This window comes from Gavialis gangeticus, unplaced genomic scaffold (genome assembly GCF_001723915.1).
Source record: "Gavialis gangeticus isolate Ggan-Ray unplaced genomic scaffold, GavGan_comp1, whole genome shotgun sequence".
In the NCBI taxonomy this organism is placed as follows: Eukaryota; Metazoa; Chordata; order Crocodylia; family Gavialidae; genus Gavialis; species Gavialis gangeticus.
Window position 1 is genome coordinate 71,649,068 of NW_017729032.1, and position 25,981 is coordinate 71,675,048.

Below are 25,981 nucleotides of genomic sequence, written 5' to 3' on the forward strand. Positions count from 1 at the left end.
ATGTCACTCCTCCACCAACAGCTGGGTATATGGAAATAACAGACCTAAACTCAAAAAAACTTAAATACATCCCTATACCCAGGTATGTGCTTTTCATTATTAAAACAGCTTCAGTCTATTTATTATGTATTGTCACTTAAGAAAAGCAAATATTTTATTATACCTTTTGGCATGACCATCAGTCCTTGCACCTTCCAGATGTTGTGAAAATAATTTTTACTCTGACATGCAGAACTCTTCACGGTCTGTTATGGTATATTTTCTGTTGTAGGTTGCATTTATATACAAGCTGTTAGCAGGAAAATATTTATGAGTTAATCATTGATGTTTTAAAGTTTCCTCTCTCTTTTCCCCTTTTCTTGTGTCCCTTTCTCACCCATTTTTTCTTCATAATCTCTCCTCCTTTTACCTTTCTCCTGTCTGTTCCTTCTATTTTTTCCTTTTAGTGTCTCTCCAGATAAATGATTCTCAACCAGGATGCTGCAGCACCGGGGGTGGGTGCCTTGAGATCCTTTCAAGGGTGTGGTAGTGTGTCATATAATATTTGCTCTTCTATGTGTAAAAATATGATTCCCAAGAGAAACCTAAGGATTTCAAATAGCAAATCCATAGTGTTAAAGGCATTCTGCCTTGCTTCAGTCTTTCTGAGTTCTTTGCAACAAAGTAATAATTTCTCTGTTATTTTCAATAGTAAAAAAATGAGTAAAAGCTAAGAACCAGCATTTTTTGTGGAGTGCCTTAAGTCTAAAAACATTGAGAATTACTGCTGTAGAGTTAAGGAGTGGTCGGATACTCAGAATTTCTGTCCCTGGTCCAGTAGAGATCTGTTCAATCATGGAAAAACAACTGGCCTTATTTATCTTTCTGGACAATAATAGTTCCTTACTTCTACTATATTGGGTACTGTTTCATGCCTACATTAGTGATTATTAGCCATATAAGTATCTAAGAGAGCTTTATACAGCCTCTATCACCATACTGCCATCTTGCCCACATTAATGAATTTCTTCCACAAGTATAGTCAGTTATAAAAAACACATTTTTCTCCTGAATATTTGCTAGTGATCATAATTATAAAGGTATTTAAAATAACAGTCTCCTAGCTTATGCATTCTCCGTAACCATGGAATGGAACATGTCTGAAATGTGATATTGAATTGTTTAAAAAAAGACCACTTTCTCAGACCATGTAATCTCTAAAGGTATTTGTTGAATAAGTTTCAGATATAAATGAGTTTTTTGTTTTACTCCACCTGAGCATACACGTGGAATTATTTTTCCTGATTTTTGAATTCTTAATTGATTTCTGCAACACTAACATTCTTTAGAACAGCATTTCATGGTGTCTCCTATGCAAAGAATCAACTACATTTCTAACTATAGTATAGAATAACAATATCTACGTATTATTGTTCATCTGTGTTTCTCAAGGTTCAAAAAACTTAAAGGGTCTAAATGTATTCAGTCAAACATATTCTGCAGTTGAATCTTTTGTCCTGTCATTATACAGAGCGAATTTGTTAGGGTGACCTAGCATTGCAAAACATAAGCTTCAAAGGTATAACTGCATAACAGTACATTTTGGTTCTTTCTTCCAAAGTCTGGATGAATAGATAAAATTAAGAATTTTTTGGCTCCACAAATATTGGTTTTTGTTAAGGACCAGTGACAGTTGTGTTGTTGATAACAAGAAGCTGATTAACCACCCTAAAGTTCTGTTTTAAAAAATTCTTCCAAGAAGGTATATTTCCCCCTAAAGTTTTACCTGTGTATCTCATTTCAGTATTAGTTTTGCCCGATTAATGTATGCAAAGGTCAAAACTGGAGATTATAAAATTCCATTTCCTTTTGAAAGGGCCACTTCCAGTAGCCTTTAACATTATTGTGTGCCTATATCGTTACTAACTACAAAACTCTGTACCTATACCTAGACTATACCTAGTTGTTACATAATACAGTTAATATAGTTGAAGTTACAAACTTGTGACACCACAATATCAGTAGCACATTTCATAATGCCAGACAGATCAGTGTTTCCAATTTTGTTTTTCATGAAATGCTTGTCTCTCTGTGCATTACACTTAAAGAATTTTGACACAACTAGGCTGCCTACAAACTTCCAGCAGCAAATAGGAAGAGCCCTATTCCCCCCAGCAGCACATGGGGTGACAAGGAACAATGGCCAGAAGCTGCTGGAGAATAGGTTCAGATTAGGGATTAGGAGGCACTGTTTCACTGTTAGGGTGGCTAGGATTTGGAACCAACTTCCTAGGGAAGTGGTCCTCGCTCCTACCTTGGGTAAATTCAAAAGGAGGTTGGATGAACACCTGTCTGGGGTCATGTGATCCCAGCGTGTACTCCTACCAGTGGCGGGGAGTTAGACTAGATGATCTGTTCAGGTCCCTTCTGACCCCAAACTACTATGAAACTTAATGCATCCTGCACCTGCTGTTCTCTTGAAATCTTACTTTTTTATTAAATAAACAATACGTAAAATCAGTGTATCTAACAACACAGAGTAGTTACAGAATGAACCAAAAGGACACATTTTTGGTCAGGTAGCCAGTGGAAATTGGGGGGCAAAGGTGGTCAATGATGAGAATTAATATTCCAGTAAGGAACTGATTGAGTCCCCTAGCATTTATTTCCTTTCTTTATACATTTTAAAATGTTTAAAATCTCTATAAAGAAAAATAATATTTTATCTGTGTGTTTGTTGGACTCCACAGAAACCTTTTTCAACCTTAACACCCTTTTTAACAAACCGTTCCTTGTTTGGAGCTCCCCACTGCTTCCTCCCTTTTGTAACTCATGTGCTGACCTCTGATATACAATCACTTGGAAATGCAAGTAATTCATTTAGAAGGAATAGAGACCAACATTCTTCTGTGCACAGATGACATTTTGCCAAAAGCTGCAAAACAAATACTCAATACCCATGAGTATTAACCTAGTACAAGAATTTAGCCTAGTTTCTTACAACAAAATAAATCGCAACAGAAGCTAGAGTAACTTTTGATCCAATAAATCTGCCAAGTACCAATGATATGAAAGCTGGTTATATAGAAGATATGTTTAGTATGTGTTTTATTCCTAAATATTGAGGACTCAGCAATAGTTGTTCTCAAACTATAAACTCCTACTTTATATTATGTATAAAGTATAACCATTCCAAATCCAATTCAGGAAAGTGTTTAGGTATATATTTAAACCTGTTCTATAATGGAAATCTCTTCATAAAAAGCACCTTTTGATATCCCTGGGTAAACCAGGTTTTAGAAGAATGTCCTATATTGCTATAGCTCTTGTTTATTTCATGTTTTTTTATTTTCCCTTGCCTATTATTTAAATATTTTCTGTAATCAGTAGATTTTTCATGCCTTTTTGTTTATCTTCTCTGAGCTGCCTTGTAGTTCCCAGTATGATAAGTTTTGTTTCACTGGTAAATTTGCATCTGCCATTTGTTTATAGCCTTAGGCTATAAACAGTCAGGGGAGAAGTGCAGTGGTTGTTTTGAATTTCTGTTCAACACCCCCTTTCAATTTTTCTGAGTTGCTGTTTTCTCCTCTAAAATGCTCAAAAGCAGAGGAAAGCAAACTTTCACTAACAAGGTTAGTTTCACAGGTTAAATTAACACAGTTCAGTCCTCAGGAGGCAGCAGTTGATGGAAGCAACCATTAGATGGCACATTTTCATACAAAATATTTGGCATGCCATAATAAATCTGTTCACAGGCCATAGCCTGCCAATCTCTCACCAAGGGTACTGAAATCCCCAACACAATCCTAAATGGGCTGGAAAATGATCTTGTACTTCCAGTTTGGAAGTATTCCTTCCCCATTTGTCCTTTTGCAAATATAGATAGGTTATAGAAGTTGTTTAGGCTAAAATTTTCTCTCTATAGCTATCCTGGCTTTCTTTTATTCACCTATCATTATTACATAGGTATCTTTGTGTCCTATTCACTTTTAATATGAAGGCAGTTTAGGATAAAATAATGGATTTACCAGGGTCAGTCTTCATCTCACTTTGAATTTTGCTGGATCAAATGAACTATTATGCAGCCTTGTGCAGCCTTGGTCAGGTCTCAAGAACATTTTTTTAAATTGCTACCTTAACTACAGAAATACTTCCCCTCTTTCTAGTTTTATTTTTTCCTAAGCCATACTTGTTTTTTGTTTTCCAGGTCAGGATCTCTTTCACTATATACATCATGGCTGTCAAAGATTTCAGACACAGATGTTCTGTTGGCACCACTGGGCAAAGTAGGCTTGGTTACCGTGGACATGGGAGGCAGTGTCAGACTTTGGGAGACAGGACTTGATAGTCTACAGCGCTCTCTGCAGGACTGGAGAAATATGATTGGACAAGAGGATGGTAGACCTGTGCAGGTAAAACTGGAACTTAAAACGTTAACAGAATATTGCAGGTTGCTTAAAAAAAAAAAGGGAAGGTGGTGAAAAAATATCATGAAGTAGAATTAGAGCAGTAAGAAACGTCAAGCTGGTCTTTTAGCTGAAAAATCATTTGATACGTTAAAACTTAATATAGCTGGTAGTGACATCTGGTATTAGAGGGTACTTGAACATGAGTGCAGAGGCTGTTCTGACACGCTGGAATTACAGCTTGTCAGAGCAGACTCGATTAATTCAGTCTGATGGAGCGTGGTAGTTACCATGCTTCGGCAGTCTCTTGTGTCAGCGTCCCCATGCTTAGAAGTGGCAGCAGAAATAAAATACATACTAAACATATTGTCAAATGAGCTTTAGTTCAAGCACCCCGACTGCCATTTTTAAGTATGAGGACACTGTTGCAGGGGATGCTGCAATGCTTTAATTAGAGCGGTTCCTGGAGCCACTCTAATTAAAGCGCTGTCCCATCCTGCCTCCACATGTAAAAGTGCCCAGAGTGGCCAAACATATCCCGCCTCCCTTGTTTTCAGGTTTTTGTATTTTTTTCAAATGATTGCCTACTTGGACTGAAATTTCCTAAGTTAGCTCTCTGCCTTATCCTGAAGGTTTTGAACAGTTTCACTAATCATAGTTCAGCCATTTATAGGAATTAATTTTGAAGGAAAATATATATTTTTCAAATGTTCAAACACAGTTGGGAAAAATATAGCTCTGGCATGCTTTGGGAAAGGACAAAAACTTGGGAGGAGGGTGGTTCCGAACTTTGGGATGCTTTGGCATAGTCTCAAATTTTAGCCATTCCTGGCCTTATACAAATCCTCCTTTCTAGCAGTCAGAAATTTCCACTGCTAGAAATAATTCTGGGAGAGGGAGCAGTACAGATGTTCAGTCTGCAACCACCCTCTCTCCCCTGCTCCTTCCACCTTCCCAAAACTGGGACTCTGGAATGAGAAGCAGGAAAGAAGATGCTGCTTCCTCCACTTTGCTCCCAGTACTTGGGAGGCAAGTGGATTGAGTTCCATGCATTTGAGGAGCAGGTGGGGGCTTTGCTTCACTACCCCAGGGAAGGCCTCCCCAAGCCCACTTCCCAGGCTTGCCAGCATTTAAGTTGCTGCCCCTGCCACCCAGCTGCACTCTGTTCCTGGTTCCTGGCAGCTGAGAGAAGGGAGCAGCATGACAAAAAACCCCTACCTGTTTCTCACACCGGGTACTCTGGTGTGAGAAGCAGACAGTGAGCATGGGGCAGTTGCTCGTCCCCTTCTCTCCTGGTCTACAGGATGGGGGGGAACAGGTATACCCTGCAATCTCTCCAGACTGGGGTGACCTTCATGTGGGGAAGGCAAGGGAGGCTTGTCTGATGGACAGTGTGCAGATATTCAGACTCCCAGGTGAACAATTCGTACCTCATTGTCAGATTATTTTTCTCCCATTTTTGCTCTGAGGGAAAAAGCTTGAATGTCTTCACTCTATCAGTGTCTACCAGGAGAACAGTGGTTTTCCTAGTAGAAACAGAATGCCTTTAAATGGCCCCTGTGCAAATCTCCACAGATTGAACAAAGTAATAAGTAGCCATATCCATGTGCTGAATAGATATTTGGATAAGAACAATATACAACATATGATTACATGTATACACATATACACACATACCAATATATAGATACATTGGCATGTGTATAATGCATGACAAAAACCCTCTGCCTGTTTCTCACACCGGGTACTCTGGTGTGAGAAGCAGACAGTGAGCACCTGGCATGTGCAGTAATGCAACCACAGTGCAGAATCCAAACCTGTGTTGCTAACAGTTGGGGAGGGTGTTCCTTTTACCTAAAGCAGCAGGTGAGAGATTCAAGGGAATTTAAATCCTTCTCCAGCTTTTGTCATTAAATTGTTAGGGACCGTGTTTTACAACATAACAGTAAATTTTTAAGTGCGGGGACACTGAAAACTGGTTATATAGAAGGTATGTTTAGTATGTTATTCCTAAATATTGAGGACAAAGCTATAGTTCTCAAACCGCAGACTCCTACTTTATTTTATGTATAGAGTATAACCATTCCAAATCCAATTCAGAAAAGCATTTAGGTATATATTTAGGCCTGTTCTGTAACAGAAGTCTCTTTATAGAAAACACCTTTTGATATCCCTGAGGAAACCAGGTTTTAGAAGAATGTCCTATATCGCTCTTGATTGATTTCCTAATGTTTTTAGGTCATGATAGCTCTTGTTTGTTTTTTTAATTTTCCCTTGTCTTTTATTTAAATACTTTCTATAATCAGTGGAATTTTTCATACCTTCTTGCTTATCTTCTCTGAGCTGTTCTGTAGTTCTCAATGTGATAATTTTGGGTTCACCAGTAAATTCGCAACTGGCACCTGTTTATAGCCTTAGGGAGACAAGTGCAGTTGTTGTTTTGAATTTCTTTTTCCAGTTTTCTGTGTTGCTTAACAGTAGACCACATGTTGATAGATTGGCTTTCTGTCTCTCTCCTTCAGTAGGGATTGTACATCTTTCTTTACCTGTAATTATAATGGTTTTAGTTTTTCATGTATCTCTATATCTACTTTCCCCAGCACTTTTAGAATAACAAACAGTTTTAACCTTTTCTAAATTAATCATATCCACATTATTATTTACAAGGACTATACCAACAGGAAGATGGTGTTTATTCTTCTCTCAGTCTCCTTTTTATCCCCCAAATCCCTTTCCATGAGATGTGCTGCATTTAAAGAGACTTGTACAAGCATTGACATGTTTGTTGAGCTTCAAGAACAAGAACACCTTTCATAAGAGTCATGAGAGAAGAAAACAGTCTTCCAGTAACACGTTGTGTTGTTAACTGTTGCTCTATCAATGCCAGGGTTTTCATTACTAATATAATAGCATTAGCACCATCTACTGGCCAAATGGAATCAGTTTGTATTACATGATTTGGTTGATGCGATAAGATACAAATCTGTCCTGCCTTCTGATGTGCTTAACAGCAATAAAATAAAAACATTGTAATTATCTTAGAGGAGCAGCATCAGGTTTTTTATTGGTTTATTCTGTAACTTTTTTAGGTCACAGAATATGAGTCTAATGTGATGCAGCTGCACAAAAGGCAAATGCAGTTTTGGGAAGTATCTGTAGAAGCGCTAAGTATAAGACAAAGGTGGTGGTATTGCCTCTCTACTTGGGAATTGTTAGGCCTCACCTAGAGCATTGTGTGCAGTTTGGGGCTCCACATTTTAATAAAGGATGTGGAGAAGTTAGAGTCCAGGGGTGGGTGACAAAATGATAAAGGTCTTGGAAAGCAAGTTATATATGAAGCAAATCTACAGCTAGGCATGTTCAGCTTGTGGAAAAGGTGTTTAAGAGGGGACATGATAGAAATCTTCAAATATTTGAAGGGCTGCCATAAAGAAGAGGGAGAACACCTTTTCTCTCTTGCTGCAGAGAGCAGGATGTGGGCCAGTGGCTTGATGTGGCAGCAAAGTACCATATTTATTTAAATAGGAGATTACCCTGATTATAAGACAACCCACCCAGTAATTGGATTTTAGATATGGAAAAATTTTTAACTTGTTATAATTTTCCAGGTATAGAATATAATTATTGGAGGTTTGCCTTGAATTTGTCTCCCTCTCCCTACAGCATGGAAAATAAATTGAGGTAGCCCTTTGCTTTCTGCTTTGCCTCAGCTTTTTCCTCTGGCAGTCCCTTTCCCCTTTCCTTACTGTCAGACCCTGCTCTTCCCGAGCACATAGAAGTGAGGAGCATATTTAAAAACAATAATCTTTAAATTAAACATGGCTAATTAGTCCTACTCTAGACTGGTGTTCTTGTTGCAATTTCTGGGATACTTCAAAAATTTATACACAGCTGAGGCACAGGGCAACCTGGTCCAGCTTCACCTCATGGAGGGTGGGATTAAATTAATCATATGCACCAGGCTGGGAGAGGGGACAACAGAGGACGTCTGGGTAAATGGTATGTAATGTTGTGGCTCACCATGACTTGAAAAAGAGTCAGTGGACCACATTGAATGGTCACTACCATGCATCTTATTCAGATAGGCTGCAGTAATCTATTCTTGGGGTAGGTTCCCACGAGAATGTTTGCCCAATCTGGGCCATGCGTTTTATAGTTATGCCCAGTGTTGGCTGCATTTAATCAACTTCATAGCTAATTTCCATTGTGAGCACATGCTACTTTTGGCAGAAGTTTAATGATAGACCATGTATTTTGTAAGGTTTCCTTGTATGCGATTATAAGACAAGGGTTCACCCCCCCCAAAACCAATGCAAGAAGGGGAGCCTCGCTTGTATTCAAGTAAATACAGTAGGTTTAGCTTATATATCAGGAAAAATGTCTTCACGGTTAGAGCAGTGAGGCAGTGGAACAGACTGCCTAGGGAAGTTGTGGACTCTCCAACGTTGGAGGTGTTCGAGAAGAGGTCAGGGACAATCTAGTAGTAGTTATGCCTATGTTTTTGACTATGTAGTTATGACTATGGGTATTGTGACAGGGGATGAGCTTGGGGCCAGGTCTCAAGCCAGCCTGCCCACCTGTCTGCATAAGGCAGTCCACCCAGTGTCTTCTGCCACGACTTTGCTGTTCCTATAACTAGTGGTATAATGTGAGAGGCTACCCATTCTATGCCCCAATGCCAGGGGCACTATCCACAGCTTCATACTTCCCCTATAGCATGGCCCATGCCTTGCAGATGGAATCCAGACTGTTATTGTAATCCTGGCCTAAAGCCGGGCCAAACCTAGTCCTCTGTCAGGCCTCTTGCACACACACTCACACTGCCCCCTTCTGACTGGGCCTCTTTCTTGCCGCACGATACTGTGCCCCTTTCACTCTGCCTTGCTCCCTTTTGGAGTGGCTCCTGTAGGCCATGGGGCTTATCAGACTCACTCCTTGTCTGGCAACATGCAGCCTGTTGGGCCTCTCCTGTGGTCCTCATCTGGGTAGTGGCCAGCCAGTTTGCCAGGCATTGAGCTAAGCTTGTCCTGGCCCCTCACCAGGCTATTCTATACACCAAAACACACAACACATATACACACACTCAGCTGTTATGGGGCTGCCCCATGTGCTGCCCTTCAAGCTGTCTACTCAGCCCTACTCAGCATGCCTCCTAGTGCTGCCCTTCAAGCCGTCCCTTGATCCCTACTTAGCACCTCCTAATGCACAGTCCTTCAGGCTGTATGGACGCACCCTACTCTGTGCAGGCCGCCCTACTGACCCCTCTCTGGGGCGACACTACTGCCCCTGTCTGGGGCCCCTGGGTCTTACACCCTTGTGGGGCTCAGATGGCCATAGCTGTACCTGGCCCCACTCCTCCATCGGGGTCTTACACCCCCTGGGACTCAGGTGGCCATAGCCATAACTGGCCCTTTTATCCACAGTGCTGTGGGGGCTCGGGTTATTAAGGCGCCCCGGTCCACCTTTCACTGGGGAGGTGAATGGTCCTGGTGTTTCATGAGGGCTGTCCAGACAGTCCCACCAGGCCTCCCTACCCCAGCAGGGTGCAATTTCAAGTCATGCCCAGGACCAGGAGCTTCCTGCCATCCCCATAGTTCCCGCCCTTACCTCCAAGGATAATCCATGAGCAGCAGGGGAGCAGGATGGTGTTGCTGCCTCAGCTGCAAGCTGCTAACTGCTGGCTTGTCTTTGTTTGAAAATGGCCGCCTTAGTCAAGCACCTGTCCACTGCCTGCTCCAGCCCTTATAGTGGTAGGCACCCAAAGGTACACTGCCACAGGTATTTCCCATGCTTCTGGGCTTTACTGGTTCCCTACCGCTCCTCTCCGTGCTGGCCTCCCCTGCTGCTACATGTCAGAGGTTTTTTAAGCCTTCCCCAGAAGCACTGAGTGTTGGCTGTGGCCAGTGCTTCTATTGAGACTTAAACATAGAGGTTTCTGGCTTGAGAGTATTGCCCCTCTGCTCAGGGTCTGACCGATTGCCATATTTAGGGTTAGGAAGGGATTTCACTGGATAGTCAGATTGGTATGGACTATGGTGGTTTTTGCCATCCTCTGTAGCAGGATATGTAGCCCTTTACCTGTGATCTATTGAGTGTATATTAACAACCTTTACAGAAACAGGATGTTGGCTGCCATGGTCCCCCTGCTTTACCTGTGACAGTTTGGATTATTATGTCTGGTGTTGTGTCAGGTTTGACTACATACTTCTGCAAAGAAGTTAGACAGTGAATTTACATAGGATGGCTTGGATAGGGATGATTCTGCCTCGGGCAAGGGGTTGGACTAGATGACCTATGAAGGTCCCTTCCAACCCTATGGTCTCTATGATGCCATGATTCTGTCGGTGACAAGATTAGTAATAGAATCTCCAACTCCTGATATGGAATCTTTCTCTAATTACTAGACACATTAATGCTTTTTAATTGGACATAGAAATCAGTGTCTAGAAGTTAGAGTTGCAAAAACACATCTATTAGCAATTCTGTTCCTCTATTCTGTTAATGCAGGAAATATACCTTCTGTAAGGGAGCTATCAGAAAATGATACACTACTTCATTTCAAGTATAAGGCTGAAGGAATACCCAGTATTCTGATCTGGAAACTCATTACCTTGTTTTTCAATGTTATGCCATTTTTTTCAGGAAGGATTCCGAGAGATTACAGGTCAAACTTCTGAAAAATTCGTTTTCATGAGTATTTTCTTTATAAAGCAAAAAAGTAAATAATTTAAAATTTAGCATTTTTTCCCCAAAACAATGAATCACAATATGGGAAGCTGTATAATATCCATACATGTGGTAAGGGGAGTCAGGAAGGCCTCTTACCCATTTGAAATCAGCCCTTTATTAGTCAAAGATACAAGTTTTATTCTGTTGATGTCATTTTTACGTGAACTAAGGAATGATGTTATAATATGTAAACATGCCCTCAAATTACACCCTGCTCTGTCTAAAAATAAGCTTAACAAGAACTGTGAATTCAGCCTTGGCCTCAGGAAGTCCTAATAAGCTACTCTGCTTAAAAAAACAAACTATTTAAATATTGCACAATGTCCATCAATATTGAATGAGAAATCCTGTACAGCCACAGGTTCATGTGATTCTTTATTCATTCACATATGTGAAAGTTGTATGTTGTATATATGGTTATTTATACTGGAATTTTGTGGTTGAACTCCTTCGAAGGCATTTAATGAGAAAGTTCTGACCTTTTCCATAAAACAGGCCATAAGCCTTATTAGAAGCATGTTAAAGGAAAAGGATTTGAGTTTTTTAGATAGAGAAGTATGTTCTGATAGCGGGAAAGAGGCCTCCAAGCAAGTTTTAGTTCATGCTATTAGTAGTATCTTCTAGGAAATGTACTTTCGTCTCCACAAACAGACATTAGACATGAGAAGCAGTCTGTGTGTGCAAACAAATGGAAAACAAACAATATTTAAATAAAATGCCAATAAGTACTTCCTCTGAACTTTCTTCAGATAAAGTAATCTATGGGGCTAAACATGGAAAGGTTTTTGCAAAAAAGACAAGTGCTCCCCAGCCTTTGTATGTAGTAATTAGGACTAGTGGTATAATCTGCTGTTAGCCTTCAACCCAGTCAGTATTTGTTCTATACAATATAGTCACTCAGCAGTGTTCAGACTTCTGAGGCACTGAGTTTGCAGAAAAGGGTTTTGAAAATAAAATAAGTTGTGTGCATTTAAACATATTGGAAAAAATTATTTCTGTACCAGATCATGCCCTGGCTTCATATGCAGCACCATATATGTAGCCCACAGAGCTTGGAAATTTGCTGGCAGGAAGCAGGGGCAGTGCTAATAGCCATCATCTAGCCCACAGAGCTTGGAAATTTGTTGGCGGGGAAGCAGGGGAGGTGCTAATTGCCACCACTCCCCACTGCCAAATTTCTGGACCCATGACACAACTCCACAGGCTTCCCTGTAATTCAAACCCTGTCTTTATGTTGTATAAAAACATTATACTCATCCAGAACCACACTGGCCTTGGCAGTTTACTGAAGTTGTCTGACCAATCCACAGTCATTTTAAATAGTATTCTTTGTGCTGTTAAATGATCCTCTAGGAAAAGTAGCCAAATTCACAGTCTTCATCTAGATAATACATCATGAAAACTTACCCATGAGGCTCAAAATGATTTCTGTGCTCTGAGTACCACGAATATTTGCTAGAGTGCACTAATCAGTCCAAATAGGTACCAATTTCTTTAGAGGGCTGGGTGGAAAAATAGAGTTTTAAAGGACATTTCAGCATGTAGGTTTGTGTACAAGCTCAGAATCCTTTGAAGTAGCAGTATCTATAGAAGGAACATATGGGCCTTGCACCCCTTCATGCCCCTTCATGCTCCTCTGTGAAGACATAAGAGTAGCTCTCCATCAGATCCCTCTTATTGTCCATGGTAGCTTTTCAACCCAGTTTGTAAGAAAGTCATCCTCTTTACATCCAACCACACTAAATGTAACCAAAAAAGAATAAGACAGATGGACATTCAGGAACATCCCTGTACCTCTTTCCTATGCAGCAGGGTAAGTCATTTAAAAAAACTCACAACCCTCATGGCCGATCCCATCATAGGATGGACACTGATGAAAAGCCTTAGCACATTTTATCCCACTTATTTTAGAGGACTTGAAGCAGGACTTGTACATCTGTAGGATCATAGGACAAAAGGCTTTCTCCCGGGATAAATGCAACATCTATTTACAGCTTTAGTTACCATGTATGTCAAAGACATTACTTTGGATTTACTCTCATGGAACTAAGGGCGCATCTATATGCGCCTCTTTTCCATGCTATTAGCCTGAAATGGCCATTTTTAAGGTACATTAAGGGTGCAGGTCTACATGTATGTTCCCTTAATGCTCATTAAAAATGGCAATTTTAGGCTAATTGCTTCTAAATTTGATACCAGCATAAAGTGGGTATCAAATTTAGACACGAATAGTTAAGGCACCTGAACAGGCTGGAGCCAATTCTGCGGAGCCCCACACTGCTGCCCTCTGCTGTCTTGGAGGTGAGCCTCCTATGGCTGCAGCCCAGCAGTCCCAGCTCTGCACATGCCGCTAACAGACCCTGCGGCCCCTGGGTCCACCCCACACTTTTCTCTGCACCCCCCAGGAATGCGTTTCTGTTTTGTGCTGCCCCCAGCCACTTTCCCAGCGCTTCATCCGCCTGCCACCTGCAGGCCCTGGCACAGCTGCACATGCGGGGGGCTGTCCAGGGTGCTGCCCATAGGCAGGAGGCAAATACGTTTGTCCAGCAAGCCACATTAAGGTTCTTTAAGGTGTGCTTGTTCAGGCTAAGGCACATTAAGTTTAACGGTGCATAAATTCACATATGGATGTGCCCTATGAGTAACATTAGGGTCAGGAAGTGTAAAGTATTAATTGATCTATCTGAAGGAGAGGGGTCTTTGGAAGTTTTTTTTTAAATGGCAGCGTCTTTGTCCTCAACCCTGAAACATCTTCTTTTTTTTGTATCTCATCTGAAAACAGATAAGTTGTAAATAATTGAGTCTCTGTCATCTTCTGGCAGTTTCATATACCTTGTTTTCCTTGCTTAGAGTGACACAATAAGTTTGTGTTCCTTCCTCTCGGTTGTGGATAAACAATTTTATGATAAATTATTCACCTTTTAGGTGAACACTTTTATTTTTATCCAACTTGTACATTGTTTCCATTGAGTTCCTGCAGCTGCAAAGTCCAGTATTCGTCCAGGAGGCTTAGCACAAAAAGAGCTGAATTCAAATGTATTTTTACAGCTAGGTGCTATGAAAACAATTGATCGGCCAAGACTTCAATGGTTACAGAGTCCCCATGCTTGCTACCCAAATAGATACCCAAAGAATTTTTTGTCTACATACATCCTCTCAGTTAGAAACTAGATACTTGATTTGGAATAAAACCTTTTAAAGCTTCCTAAATCCCTTATTGACAAGTGATGCAGGAGCTGAAGTCTTAAGTGATTTCTCTGATTTTCAAGTGAGACCTTGGCTCCTAGATCCTATAGCCACTTGTAAAAATGAGACGTAGATTACTGGAGTCACTAGGTACTTTTGAAAATGTTATCCCTTGTTTGATATATTTTCTAGTGAATGTAGATGGGTGGAATATTACCTGTAAAATATTTTCTTGAAAAATGAGCCTTCTCATGACATTAGATGCTACATTTAACATGAATATTAAATGTAGTATCTGATGTCAGAGCTGAGCATGGCTGCAGTCCTTGCTATCTGATAAAAAGGAAAATACTAAAATGGCATCATTTGCCACTTCTAGCCTAGTCATCTTTCTTAGTTTGTACCTGACAAACATCTGTGTTTTCAAATATAAATGCTTATTCTGACCACATGAGGGTACCAGCGAGCTAATAACATTCTCTTGTTTATTAAAAAACATGTGCATAACATACATTATTACATGAAGGAGTAATACTGTGTAATGAAATATATTTTTAATTAGTTTGGAATAACCATATTTATGAGTAACTGACAAAGTGAAGAGGATAAGTGGACAATGCTGCAGAGTCCTGCAGCTTTTATTCCAAAGTCTAAAGCACAGAGAGACAAAAGACTGAAAGAAACAAAGACTAGCAACATATAGAATTATTCAGTACTTAAGTTAAATGACACTTAACTGACTCCCTAATTGCACTCTAGAAATATCCAATTCAGTGCTCTCCCTGTATAGCATCCATTTCTGCCACTGTCTGAGACAGGTCTGTTTGTTGCCTTAGAATAATCATGGGGCAGTGCCCACCAAGTAAACTAATAGCCTCCCTTAAGCAGGGAGGCTACTCGAAAGGCAACTGCTAATTGCTTGGGACAACTGAAAACATAACAAGGACAGGAGTGAGGATCAGAGGTTTATAATTAGTGCATCAAGGGGGACACCAGGCAGACCACATTGGACAGTGCCTACTGGCCCTTAAATAAGTCCAAGGAGCCAGTGGACACTGCCCAGTGAAACTCTTCCTGGAGATGGGATTGGCCCAGGGACAGAAAATGGCCCCAAAGTCCCCAGGGGGGTCTCCCTGGCCAGAGCCTCCTTCCTGGTGAGATACATTGCTAATGTAGCCAGGTCCAGGAGGAGGTTGACCAGAACTTGCTGGAGCCATGGATAGGGATTGTAAACAGGTGAAGGAAATAGTGCAGCCAGAAACTCAGCAAAAGATTCTAGAGGAGGTAGTGAAGGGGCTGCAGCCTGGCACACTAGGTAAGTGTGCACCAGGGTCTCCCTCTGCTCACAGAAGGGACAGGTGTTGGGGGCATCTGTAAACCATGCCAGATACTTGCCAGACAGCTTCATGGAGTCAACAGCTGAGATCTCAGATAGTTCACAGGATCAAGGTAGAATAGAGACTTGTCCACTGGAGACCTTCATCCTCACTGAGTGTACCCCACCACTTGGTGTCTGGGCAGGATGCAAGGATGGGATGGTGGAGGGTGCAGACCATGAGCATGTAGAGCTGGTGGCAATGGGCAGTTCGGAAACAAACCAGCTTGGTATTCCTCAGCCTGCTAAGATGGTGAGGTGGGAAGTACTGTGGGGCCCACAAAGGCAGGGGCCCCATGACAAGCTCCAGGGGACTAGGGGATACCAAGGGGCAGGAACTGCCCTTATAGTTTCATAGTTAGTAGGGTCGGAAGGAACCTGAGCAGATCATCAAGTCCGACCCCCTGCCATGGCAGGAAAGAGTACTGGGGTCAAACAACCTCAGCAAGGTGATTGTCTAACCTTGTCTTAAAGAGCCCCAGGGTAGGAGCCAGCACCACTTTGCTTGGAAGTTGGTTTCAGTTCCTAGCCGCCCTGACAGTGAAGTGGCACCTCCTGATGTCTAATTTGAATTTACCCTCTGCCAGCTTGTGACCAGTTATTTCTAGTCACTCCTGGTAGTGCTCGGGGGAACAGGGACTCCCCCAATGCCTGCAGATCCCCTCTGACTAGTTTGTAACAGGGCACTAGATCCCCCCTCCTCCTTCTCTTGTGGAGGCTGAACAGGTTCAGGTCCAGTAGCTTCTCCTTGCAGGGCATGCCCTGCTGACCCCTGATCATGTGAGTGGCCCTCCTCTGTACCCTCTCCATGTTGTCCACATCCCTCCTGAAGTGCGGCACCCAGAACTGGATGCAGTACTCCAGCTGTGGCCTGACCAGTGCCGCATAGAGGGGGAGTATCACCTCCTTGGACCTGCTTGAGATGCATCTGTGGATGCATGACAAGGTGCGGTTGGCCTTCCTGACTGCATCCCCACACTGCCGGCCCATGTTCATCTTGGCATCAATGATGACTCCAGGATCCTTTTCTGCCTCTGCACTGACAAGAAGGGAGTTCCCCAGCCTGTAGTTATGATGCTGGTTCTTCCTCCCCAGGTGCATCACCTTGCACTTGTCAGTGTTGAATCCTATCCTGTTCTCCTCCACCCACCCCCTGTACCCTGTCTAGGTCCAATTGTAGCCTATTCCTTCCTTCTAGTGTGCCCACATCCCCCCACATCTTAGTGTCATCAGCAAATTTGAACAGGGTGCTTTTTACCCCCTCATCCAAGTCACTGATGAAGATGTTGAACAGTGCGGGCCGGAGGACCGAACCCTGTGGAACCCCACTGCCCACATCCCTCCAGGCTGAAAATGACCCATCCACCACCACTCTCTGGGTGCAGCCCTCCCTTGTACAGGAAAAGGCAAGGGCAGTGTTCAGCAGGGTGGCCTTAACCTCCTGGAGTAAGTGACAGGGCACATGCAGCATAGGCAGCTCCATGAACCAAGCCAGTGCAGCAGAATCTGCCCACCCCTGCCTGGCATAGTCCAGGAAATTCCCAGACAGGATACTAGGCTAGAGGGACCATTGGTCTGACCCAGTATAGCACATCCTATGTTCTGAGACAGAGCAGTCAGCCTTTGCAATTCTCAGTTTCAGGAACTCTAAATAGTACTCCACCTCTAACTATCCAGTATCCTCAGTGATTGTCAGGGATGGGAGGTTTTTGGCCAGAAATGATGCATGATACTACCTGGTCCAAAATGTTTGGCTCTAATGGAGTGAGGAAGTAGCAGACAGTGTTATTCCTCTGTAACAGGTCACTGAGGTGTAGGGAGAAATAAGAATAGAAAGTCAGCAGTCCCAAGGAGCAATTTAGCTGTGTTAGTCTGAAATCTGGCAGAAGACAAGGTAAAGGTATACTCAGGGATGGATCCAAGATTTCCCAAAGCAGGGTAACTGTAGGAGCAGCAATCTAGCCTCTTCCCCTCCACCCATCGGTGCAGGATCCCTGGGAGCCTCCAGGAACTGTTTGAAGACTCTGAAGCAAGTGAAAATGCCCCCTCCCTTCCCCTACATGCTCAGAGGCCCGTCTCCTCCCTGCCTCTGCTCACCTGCTGCTGCTGCTTTCCTCTCTGTCCCAGGGGTGAAGCAAGCCACTTCTGCCTGCTCCAGCCAGGCTGCACAGGGGCTGAGCTCTGCTGGGTAAAGAAACCTGCTGGGTAAAAAACCAGCCAGTGGCAGCAGGGATGGGCAAGGGTTTCCCATCTCCATGTCTGCTCCCAGGGGACTAGGAAGGAAGGGGGAAACTATTCTCCCACCACACTATTGCCACAGTCCCCATCCCCAGTTGGACCCAGGGCCCATGCAGCCTGGTTGGCGCAGGCAGAAGCAACTCTGGAGCAAGAAAGGCAGGAATAACAGGCAGGGGAGGGGAAGGGATGTGCCTCTGAGTGCCAAGGGGAAGGGAGTGGGGATTTTCACCTGTTTGATGAACTTAAAATAGTCCCTAGAGGCTTCTGTGGTGTGCTCCATACCAAAAGGGGAGTGAGGCCACACCACTGCAACCCCTCTGGATCCATCCTGGGTACACCTTATAGAAACTAACTGAATTAAGGATGCAGTAAGTTTTCATGAGCCTCAGTTCACTTCATCATATACCTAAGATTTTAATGATGTTCATGTCTCCCAGGTTTGCTGCTAGATGAAGCAGGTCAAGGCTATCTTCATTTCTTTATCATTTTCCTTATTGTTACAGGGGGTTTTTGTTTTCATCATTTTTGTTGTTGTCATCAGTGCTCTCAGTTGAATACAGGGCCCAGTGCAGGCATGGCACAAACACACTTACTGTTAAAAAAAAACAGTCCTCGCTCTGAAGATTTTCCAATCTAAGTGAAGAAGGCAGACAATGGGTGGGAGTAGAAACAATAATTCCAGCTTTCTGCCAGAGTGGGCAGTTTTAGCACAAAGTGCCTCTTTCTTTCCCTTGGCAGTGTGGAAGCCCATAGCTCTCAAAGGAGATAATTTATTATCTCAACAAATTCTCCTTCAGCACTGTTGCTCAGAGTGTCTGCAACAGCATGTGCTGTGGGCTTGTAACTATGGACCACCTTACACTGCTGATAGCACCGCTGTCAAACCAAAAACAAATCAGCCGTTGTGAAACTCATCCTGTAATCGGTGAAAAACACAAAAAGCCAAAATGTTAGCTCACATAGTGTGCCATAATAATACTAGATAGAGGTGGCTTGTTTGTGAAATAAAAAGAGCAATTCAGCCTTTCCACAAAACCTATCTTTAGTACCTCATATCTGTGATTTCTAAGAGAAATTTGACATTTAGCTGTTTGTGGCTCTTAGGGCTGTGGAAAACTGTATTTTTCTGCTTTCATATTAAGTGCCTTTAAAATCCTAGTTAACAAGTAAAATCTCCCTCTAGTTTTCTATCAGATCCCAGTTGGAAGTCCTTCACTTCAGCTTTGTCCCCATTTAATGAATCTCTGGGCTAATTCAAAGGAGATTGGGTTCTGGGGTATCAAAATGCAGTACATCTGATGCTCATTTTTCAAATAATCTAATATTCCTTTCTCCTTGGTGAAGTCAAGAATATTAATATTTCACTTCTGAAAGCCTGAATTCAAATCCTGATAGGGTTCCTGATAGGAAAGAAGTTTGTACTTATTTGATCCCAGGCATTTGACCATATTATTAAAACTCACATCACCTTTTAACATCTGCACTCAGAAGATGCTGAGAACTGGAATGGAAGATATATATTGTCTGAGAGAATTGATGTATTTTGGCAGGTGGATAGATATGCACAATGCTTCTCCCCATTGAAGGTAACATTTTCAGAAGTACATGGGTGATTTTGAAGCCAAATTACAAGTATTAAGCAAGTTAATTGAACTTAAGTTCATAAATCACTCGTGCGCTTTTGAAATATTCACCCCACCTTTCTTTGGCTTCTGGAAGGTGTTAAACTAAAGGCACAATGGGATCTGACCCGAGATGACAACAGTTGCCACAAGTGCGTGGCAGGAAGCACAACTGTGGGATCCCACATCAGATCCCATAGTGCCATGATGCCAATGCAGGCGGAGCCAATCCTGGGCCTCCCCTGCACCAGCAAGTAGCAAGCTTGTGTCCCTTGGCTGCCCTGGCTGAGAGCTCAGATCAACTGATAGAGCTCCCAGCCAAGGGAGGAGCACATAGTGTATACGCTTCAGCTGGGAGCCTAAGGGGTGCTCCCAGGCTGTGGAGCCTACTAGAGTCTTGAAAAGCTCCCAGTGCTCCAGAAGATGGATAGTGGCCACATGTTCAGTTAAAGGCATGATAGAAACCAGACATGTTGTGTGTAATAACTTGTTGACTTATTCCTTGCTTATCATGCCATTAATTGATTGAATGTGTGGCTAGGTCACTACTTTAGACATGATTAACCTGTTGGCTACAAAGGACCAACTCACAGGATCATCATAAAATTCTAGTTTATTAGACGGATGCAAAAGTCAGATCATAAACCTTGGGGCTGATTCCCTCAATCACACACACACTCAAGCACATACACACACTCACAGTAGCTAGCTATGAACACTAAGCATCAATGTCAAGATATACCTGTCCCCAAGCGCTGGAGTCTGCCGTCGATGGCCAGTTGAGGCTTCTTTCAGTGCCATGTTGCTTCAGAAGGGGGTCGCCAGCTGGCCCTTCTGGCTGGACAGGCAGGGTGCTGGTCAGGTCAGAGAGGGCGCCATTGGGGGTCATTTTTCACTGCCTTTTATCCTTTTCTGACAGACTTTGGTGACTCCCCAAGTTTTGGGCTTACCCAATCCAGGGGTCGTTGACCTCGTGGGACGTCCCTCTTGGTGGTTGCTGGATGGCAGCTGTCAGCCCCAGGGATCATGGCTGCAGGTGTATGCAGTCTTGGGAATCTGCTGATAAAGTTTGATTAATTCACTGCTGTGATTAGTTCAAACCAGGGCTTCTGTACCTTGAACAGTGAAGTTTCAGGGAGTTCTTGGCTCTGTATTGATCCTTTCTTCTCCTTAGTCTGTGGTTTCCTAGGTGTTAATTGACATTCATTAGCTTGTTCCTGTCTAGCTACTGTGTTATGCAATCAATCAAGATTCATTCAGGGACCCTGAATACGGAGAAGCTGCGGTTTGACTCCCGCCCTTGCTAACATGGTTACATGGTACAACTTACTTTTCTTAAAGTACATTTGTTACAAAGTTAAAAAGCATACAATATACAACATAAAAGGGTGAAATGCCATGGCACATACAACAAATACAATGTGGGGTGGGAGGCATATTGATGCAGAATACTATTTTACACCCATAAAAGTATCTACAAACTATATTTTTTTTACAAGTGTACCTTATATTCTACAAAAATAATAATAATTTAATAAAAGAAGAATAGGGAGGAAGGAAGAAAAGGTGGAAAAGAGAAAGCATCCCCAAAAGGGGGCAAATACTGCAAAACGGGCTTTTTGCCATATGGAGGGGTTTCACATTGGAGGGGGGGGGGCAGGCAAAAAAAAAAAGATTTCTTGTTACAAACCCATTAATCCATCCAAAGTGTAATATCTGTCAGGGGCATTCCAGTTTTGCAGGGTAACAAAGGACATGGGCACACAGAAAAGTTACTGCAAGCTGAAAGGGGGACAGAATTTACAGGGCATTTGCTGTTCTGTGATAACTACCCAGGGGCAAGCTCTTACCCTGCAGTGAATGGAAGTTAAAGCACAGTGCCTCAATGAGCAAAGAGAGGTGGTTAGTCATTTTAGTCTGAACTGAGGCAGAAGTCAAGGCAGTGTGTCACTGTACAGGAAGCCCTCGCTATTTGTGGATTTGCGATTCGCGGTTTCAGATATTCGCGGTGCGCTGCGCCAACCCACACTCTCTCCCCGTGCAGCACGATGACACTTTGTTACTGTGCTCCGCAAGTAAGGGGTGGTTTGAGACATTTAAAAAGAGGCACAGCCTACGTAATGTGAAGTTGATGGGGGAATCGGCATCAGCAGACCATGAAGAAGTATGGGATTATCCCCCACAAGCCCAAACAAGATTTCAACGCAGGCGTCACAGTACAGTATTCGCGGATTTCTCCATTCGCAGGGATATCTAAAACGTATCCCCCATGAATGGCAAAGGGTCTCCTGTATACACTAACGCATTCAGAGAGTCATGAGCTTTCATGGGCTACAGCCAGCATGATGAAGTAGGCTGCCACCTACAATGGCTTAGCTTGTGCATCTCTAGATAGAATGTGTTAGTTTGTAAGGTGCCACACTTCCCTACCTTGTCCCTTAGTATAAGAGGCCTAAGCTTCCAGGTGTTAGCTTTCATTTATCATAGGGTAGGCGCTTGCCAATGGGCAGTTACTATGGAGGAGATGACATATGTGAAATCCCTGCTCCCTTTTACTTAACAGGAGTTTGTGTGCCCAGGCTCAAATTCACTCCCTCATTTAAAAAGACTCTGTATTAATTCAACATAGGTTTTTTTGTATGTAGTAACATAAACTGCCATAATAATCTAATTAGGATTCTGTTACACTAATGAGAAGTACTCCTGCCAGAATCAATATGCTGTAGTCATTTGTTACGTGAATGAGTAACATATTAGGAAAGTCATGACCTCACATCTTTCAACCAAAAGCAAAAAAATGAGTAGAAAACCTTTAGTGATGACAGATGAAAATAAAGTTTACACAGGTGTTAGCATGCCATAGAACATGCTGAAGTCAAGATTTTGATCTTGTATATTTTACATGTTTCAGTTTATTCAGCTTGAGGTAAGGTAGGATAACTGAAGGACTTATAGTGCTACGTAATATTTTTTATTAATTTTGTTTTATGCAACATGCTAGAGAAAATGTTTGAAAAGTGCTTTCTGAAGTTTCACCTCAAACTTTTTAGACCCAGGTCCATAAGAAGAAATAGGTGTCTGAGTAGAAGAGTGTGGTTCACAAACTCCTGCCTGACTGCCTAGGTGCCTGAGAGGCAGTTAGCCCCTATGTTTTCACAAGACAAGTGCTATTGGCACTTAGTACTGATTGTCATGGCAAAGTGCTTAGAATTCACAACCTAGGTATCCTTACATCTAAGTTCCTTAAGGGCCATGATCAAATCAAGACTATACCTAGCACAAACTAATAGCAGAAAGCACAGCACCCATGACTGCTTTCAAAAAGAGGAGGAGAAGCTTGCCTCTACGTAATAGTTGTTAAAACACTTGCTCACAAAGTAGGAGGCCTTGTTTGAGGCCTTGTTCAACCTAAAATGGATTCAACCTCACATGTCCAGGATCCCGGAGTGCCCTAATCAGACTGTTGCAGAAGAGTGCCATAATGCAAAAAGGAATGCAAGATTCATGGGACCAGAAAGAGACTGAGCAAAAAAGAGCCTGACACTGTAGCCCCATGATGTTTGAGATTCTTGGGTTCTAGTCCTACCCATCACCACTCCAGTATTTTTTCCAGCAAATGTTTGATGTAAGATGTTCCAACTGTGTTTTAAGAGAAGTGAGCCGGTAGTTTGTACCCAAGGAGATGATTTATGTACCTACATCTGACATGTGGTTTTAGTCTGTGAATCCCATTCTTAGGTACATAATTTAGACCAACAAGGAGGCAGATAGGCTCCAGAGAAGTGGGTTTTCAGCTGTACCATTGATCTGGCCCACAGACCTGGGGGCTTTGGTGGCCTTCTGGTAGCAAGGGGCATAGCCCATGTCACACCACAGTGAGGCAGTAGGGGGCTTCACCCATGCTGCAGCCAGGCAGCAAGAGGTACTAGTGGTAGTGGCGGGGTCCTAGCATTAGTCTACCGTGGACCCAAAGCAGGTCATTCCAGCCCACTGCCTCAAAATGGTTGCTGACTTCTGCTTTAGGTAACTTAGGTGCCCCCTTGCTCAGCCCACTGCTGGTTGTGAAATCAATTCCTAGGTTCCCTAACTTTCTTCATCCACCATAGACCAGATTTCACATCCAACTCAGGACTGAAAATTACACTCCTCAAGTCAGATGCCTAGACCATAGGCATGAGTATGCTCAGCACTGCCACACCAAAGTCCCTTAGTTAGATGTGGACCATAGAGCACACTGGCATTTCATTTTGCAGTTTGCAGAAATAATAGCAGTGCCATTTTTTTCAGGAACACAAAGTAACTGCTACCTTTGTAAATAAGCTCAATCATTTTAATGAGGGTAACAAAAATTAAAAAAAAAACAAGCTGTTCTATAGAGGTATGTATGCTCTCTAGCCAGCTTACTGTGATGAACAAAAAATATGGCATCCTGCCCACTCCCAGAATGTACCTGTCAGTGTGGCAGAACTTGCAGTATCTTGATAATTATTTAATTCTTGCTGTATTTTTGGTCGTTGGCATCATAAGGATAAGGGAAAATAATACCTTCAAGAATGGAAGAACTAAAAAAAGGAAGGAGTGATAAAGCAATACAGGTTTTAGATGCATGCACTTATTGAATAGAGGGTAAATGGCTTCGTTAGTAGGAGCACTGCCAGCAGATAAGTGATTATTCCCCTCTATTCAGCACTGGTGAGGCCACATCTGGAGAACTAGGTCCAGTTTTGATCCCCTGCTACAGAAAGGATGTGGACAAGCTGGAGAAAGTCCAGTGGAGGGCAGTGAAAATGGTTCAGGGGCTGGGGCACATGACTTATGAGGAGAGGCTGGGGGAAGTGGACTTATTTAGCCTGGAGAAGGGAAGACTGAGAGGGGATTTAATAGCAGCCTTCAACTACCTGAAGGATGGTAACAAAGAGGATGGAGCTAGACTGTTCTCAGTGGTGGCAGATAACGAAACAAGGAGCAACGGTCTCAAGTTGCAGCAAGGGAAGTTTAAGTTAGGTATTAGGAAAAACTTTCTCACTAGAAAGGTAGTAAAGCACTGGAACAGGCTACCCAAAGAGAGCGTAGAATCTCCATCCATGAAGGTTTTTAAGATCCAACTAGACAAAGCCTTTTCTGAGATGATCCACCTGAGTAGGGATTGGGCTAGATGTCCTCCTGAGGTCCTTTTCAACCCTAATGTCCTGTGATTCTATATCAGGAACCCTGTGTATTTACTAGGAAAATATGACCTATTCTTTCTGCCGTGATGAAATTTGATGAACTCTAATATTAAAAGACATATCTACCAGCAGAGATAAGAGGATTTAAGACCAGTTGATTGTTTGTTTGTTTAGGTGGATGCTGAAAACTTTATTAAAGGTGAGAGAGGAAAGTCCATATGCTATTCAAGGCGATATGACATTATTGAGTCATCTGATGGGACCTTTGCACATAATCTTACAAATTCACTTTGACTGAAAATAGTCAGTTAGATCTTGGACAAATGCTACCTGCTAGCTGTAGTGCTCTTCTCTTTAGAAACTTAATACATCACTAGTATTACCTATGTCAGGACCATTGTTAAGTCTTATCTACTGCCCATAAATTCAGGATAAGTCCATAGTCCTTTACACATACACTGAAAGGCACACTTCATTTTGAGACACCTTGATTTTGATGGTTTATTATTTCTTTCACATGGAGAATATCTAACTCCCATAGGAATATACAGGAAAATCTTCTTGCATAATTAGTGTGATAAGATGAAATATCATACATTAGTCCTTCAGTCTACACCCTAGAGTACTAAAGGGATTGATTGAGGTCATTGCGGGACCCCTGGCACGGCTTTACAAGCACTCGTGGTGCTCTGGTGTGGTGCCAGAGGACTGGAAGAGGGCCAGTGTGGTTCCCACCTTCAAAAAGGGGAGGAAGGAAGACCCGGGAAACTATAGGCCAGTTAGTCTTACCTCAATCCTGGGCAAGCTTTTTAAAAAAATTATTCTGGCAAACATCCATGAGGGGCCAGCAGGGGAGATTATGCTTAGGGGCAATCAACACAGGTTCATTAGCGGCAGGTCCTGTCAGATGGACCTGGTGGCCTTCTGTGACCAGATCACCAAATCCTTAGATGCAGGGGTAGCAGTGGATGTAGTCTTCCTGGACTTTAGGAAGGCCTTCGACACTGTCTCTCACCCTGTTCTCATTAAGAAACTGGGGGACTGTGGAGTTGACACCTACACAGTCAAATGGGTCACCAACTGGCTGGAGGGCCGCACCCAGAGAGTGGTAGTGGATGGGTCATTTTCGACCTGGAGGGATGTGGGCAGTGGGGATCCTCAGGGCTCAGTCCTCGGGCCCACACTGTTCAACATCTTCATCAGTAACTTGGACGAGGGGGTAAAAAGCACCCTGTTCAAATTTGCTGATGACACTAAGATGTGGGGGGATGTGGGCAT

The 25,981-nt window shown here is 42.7% G+C and overlaps 1 protein-coding gene across 1 annotated transcript in view; it reads left to right on the top strand.

Annotated features, from left to right (window-relative positions):
* Nucleotides 1–25,981, top strand: part of VWA8 (von Willebrand factor A domain containing 8) — a gene marked incomplete at its 5' end in the record, with an annotated part of 370,441 nt that overhangs the window by 280,680 nt on the left and 63,780 nt on the right. Inside the window, 2 exons of the mRNA XM_019523815.1 lie at nt 1–82; nt 4,187–4,391. Of these exons, the coding sequence (XP_019379360.1) occupies nt 1–82; nt 4,187–4,391 (287 nt within the window). The remainder of the gene's footprint in view (nt 83–4,186; nt 4,392–25,981) is intronic.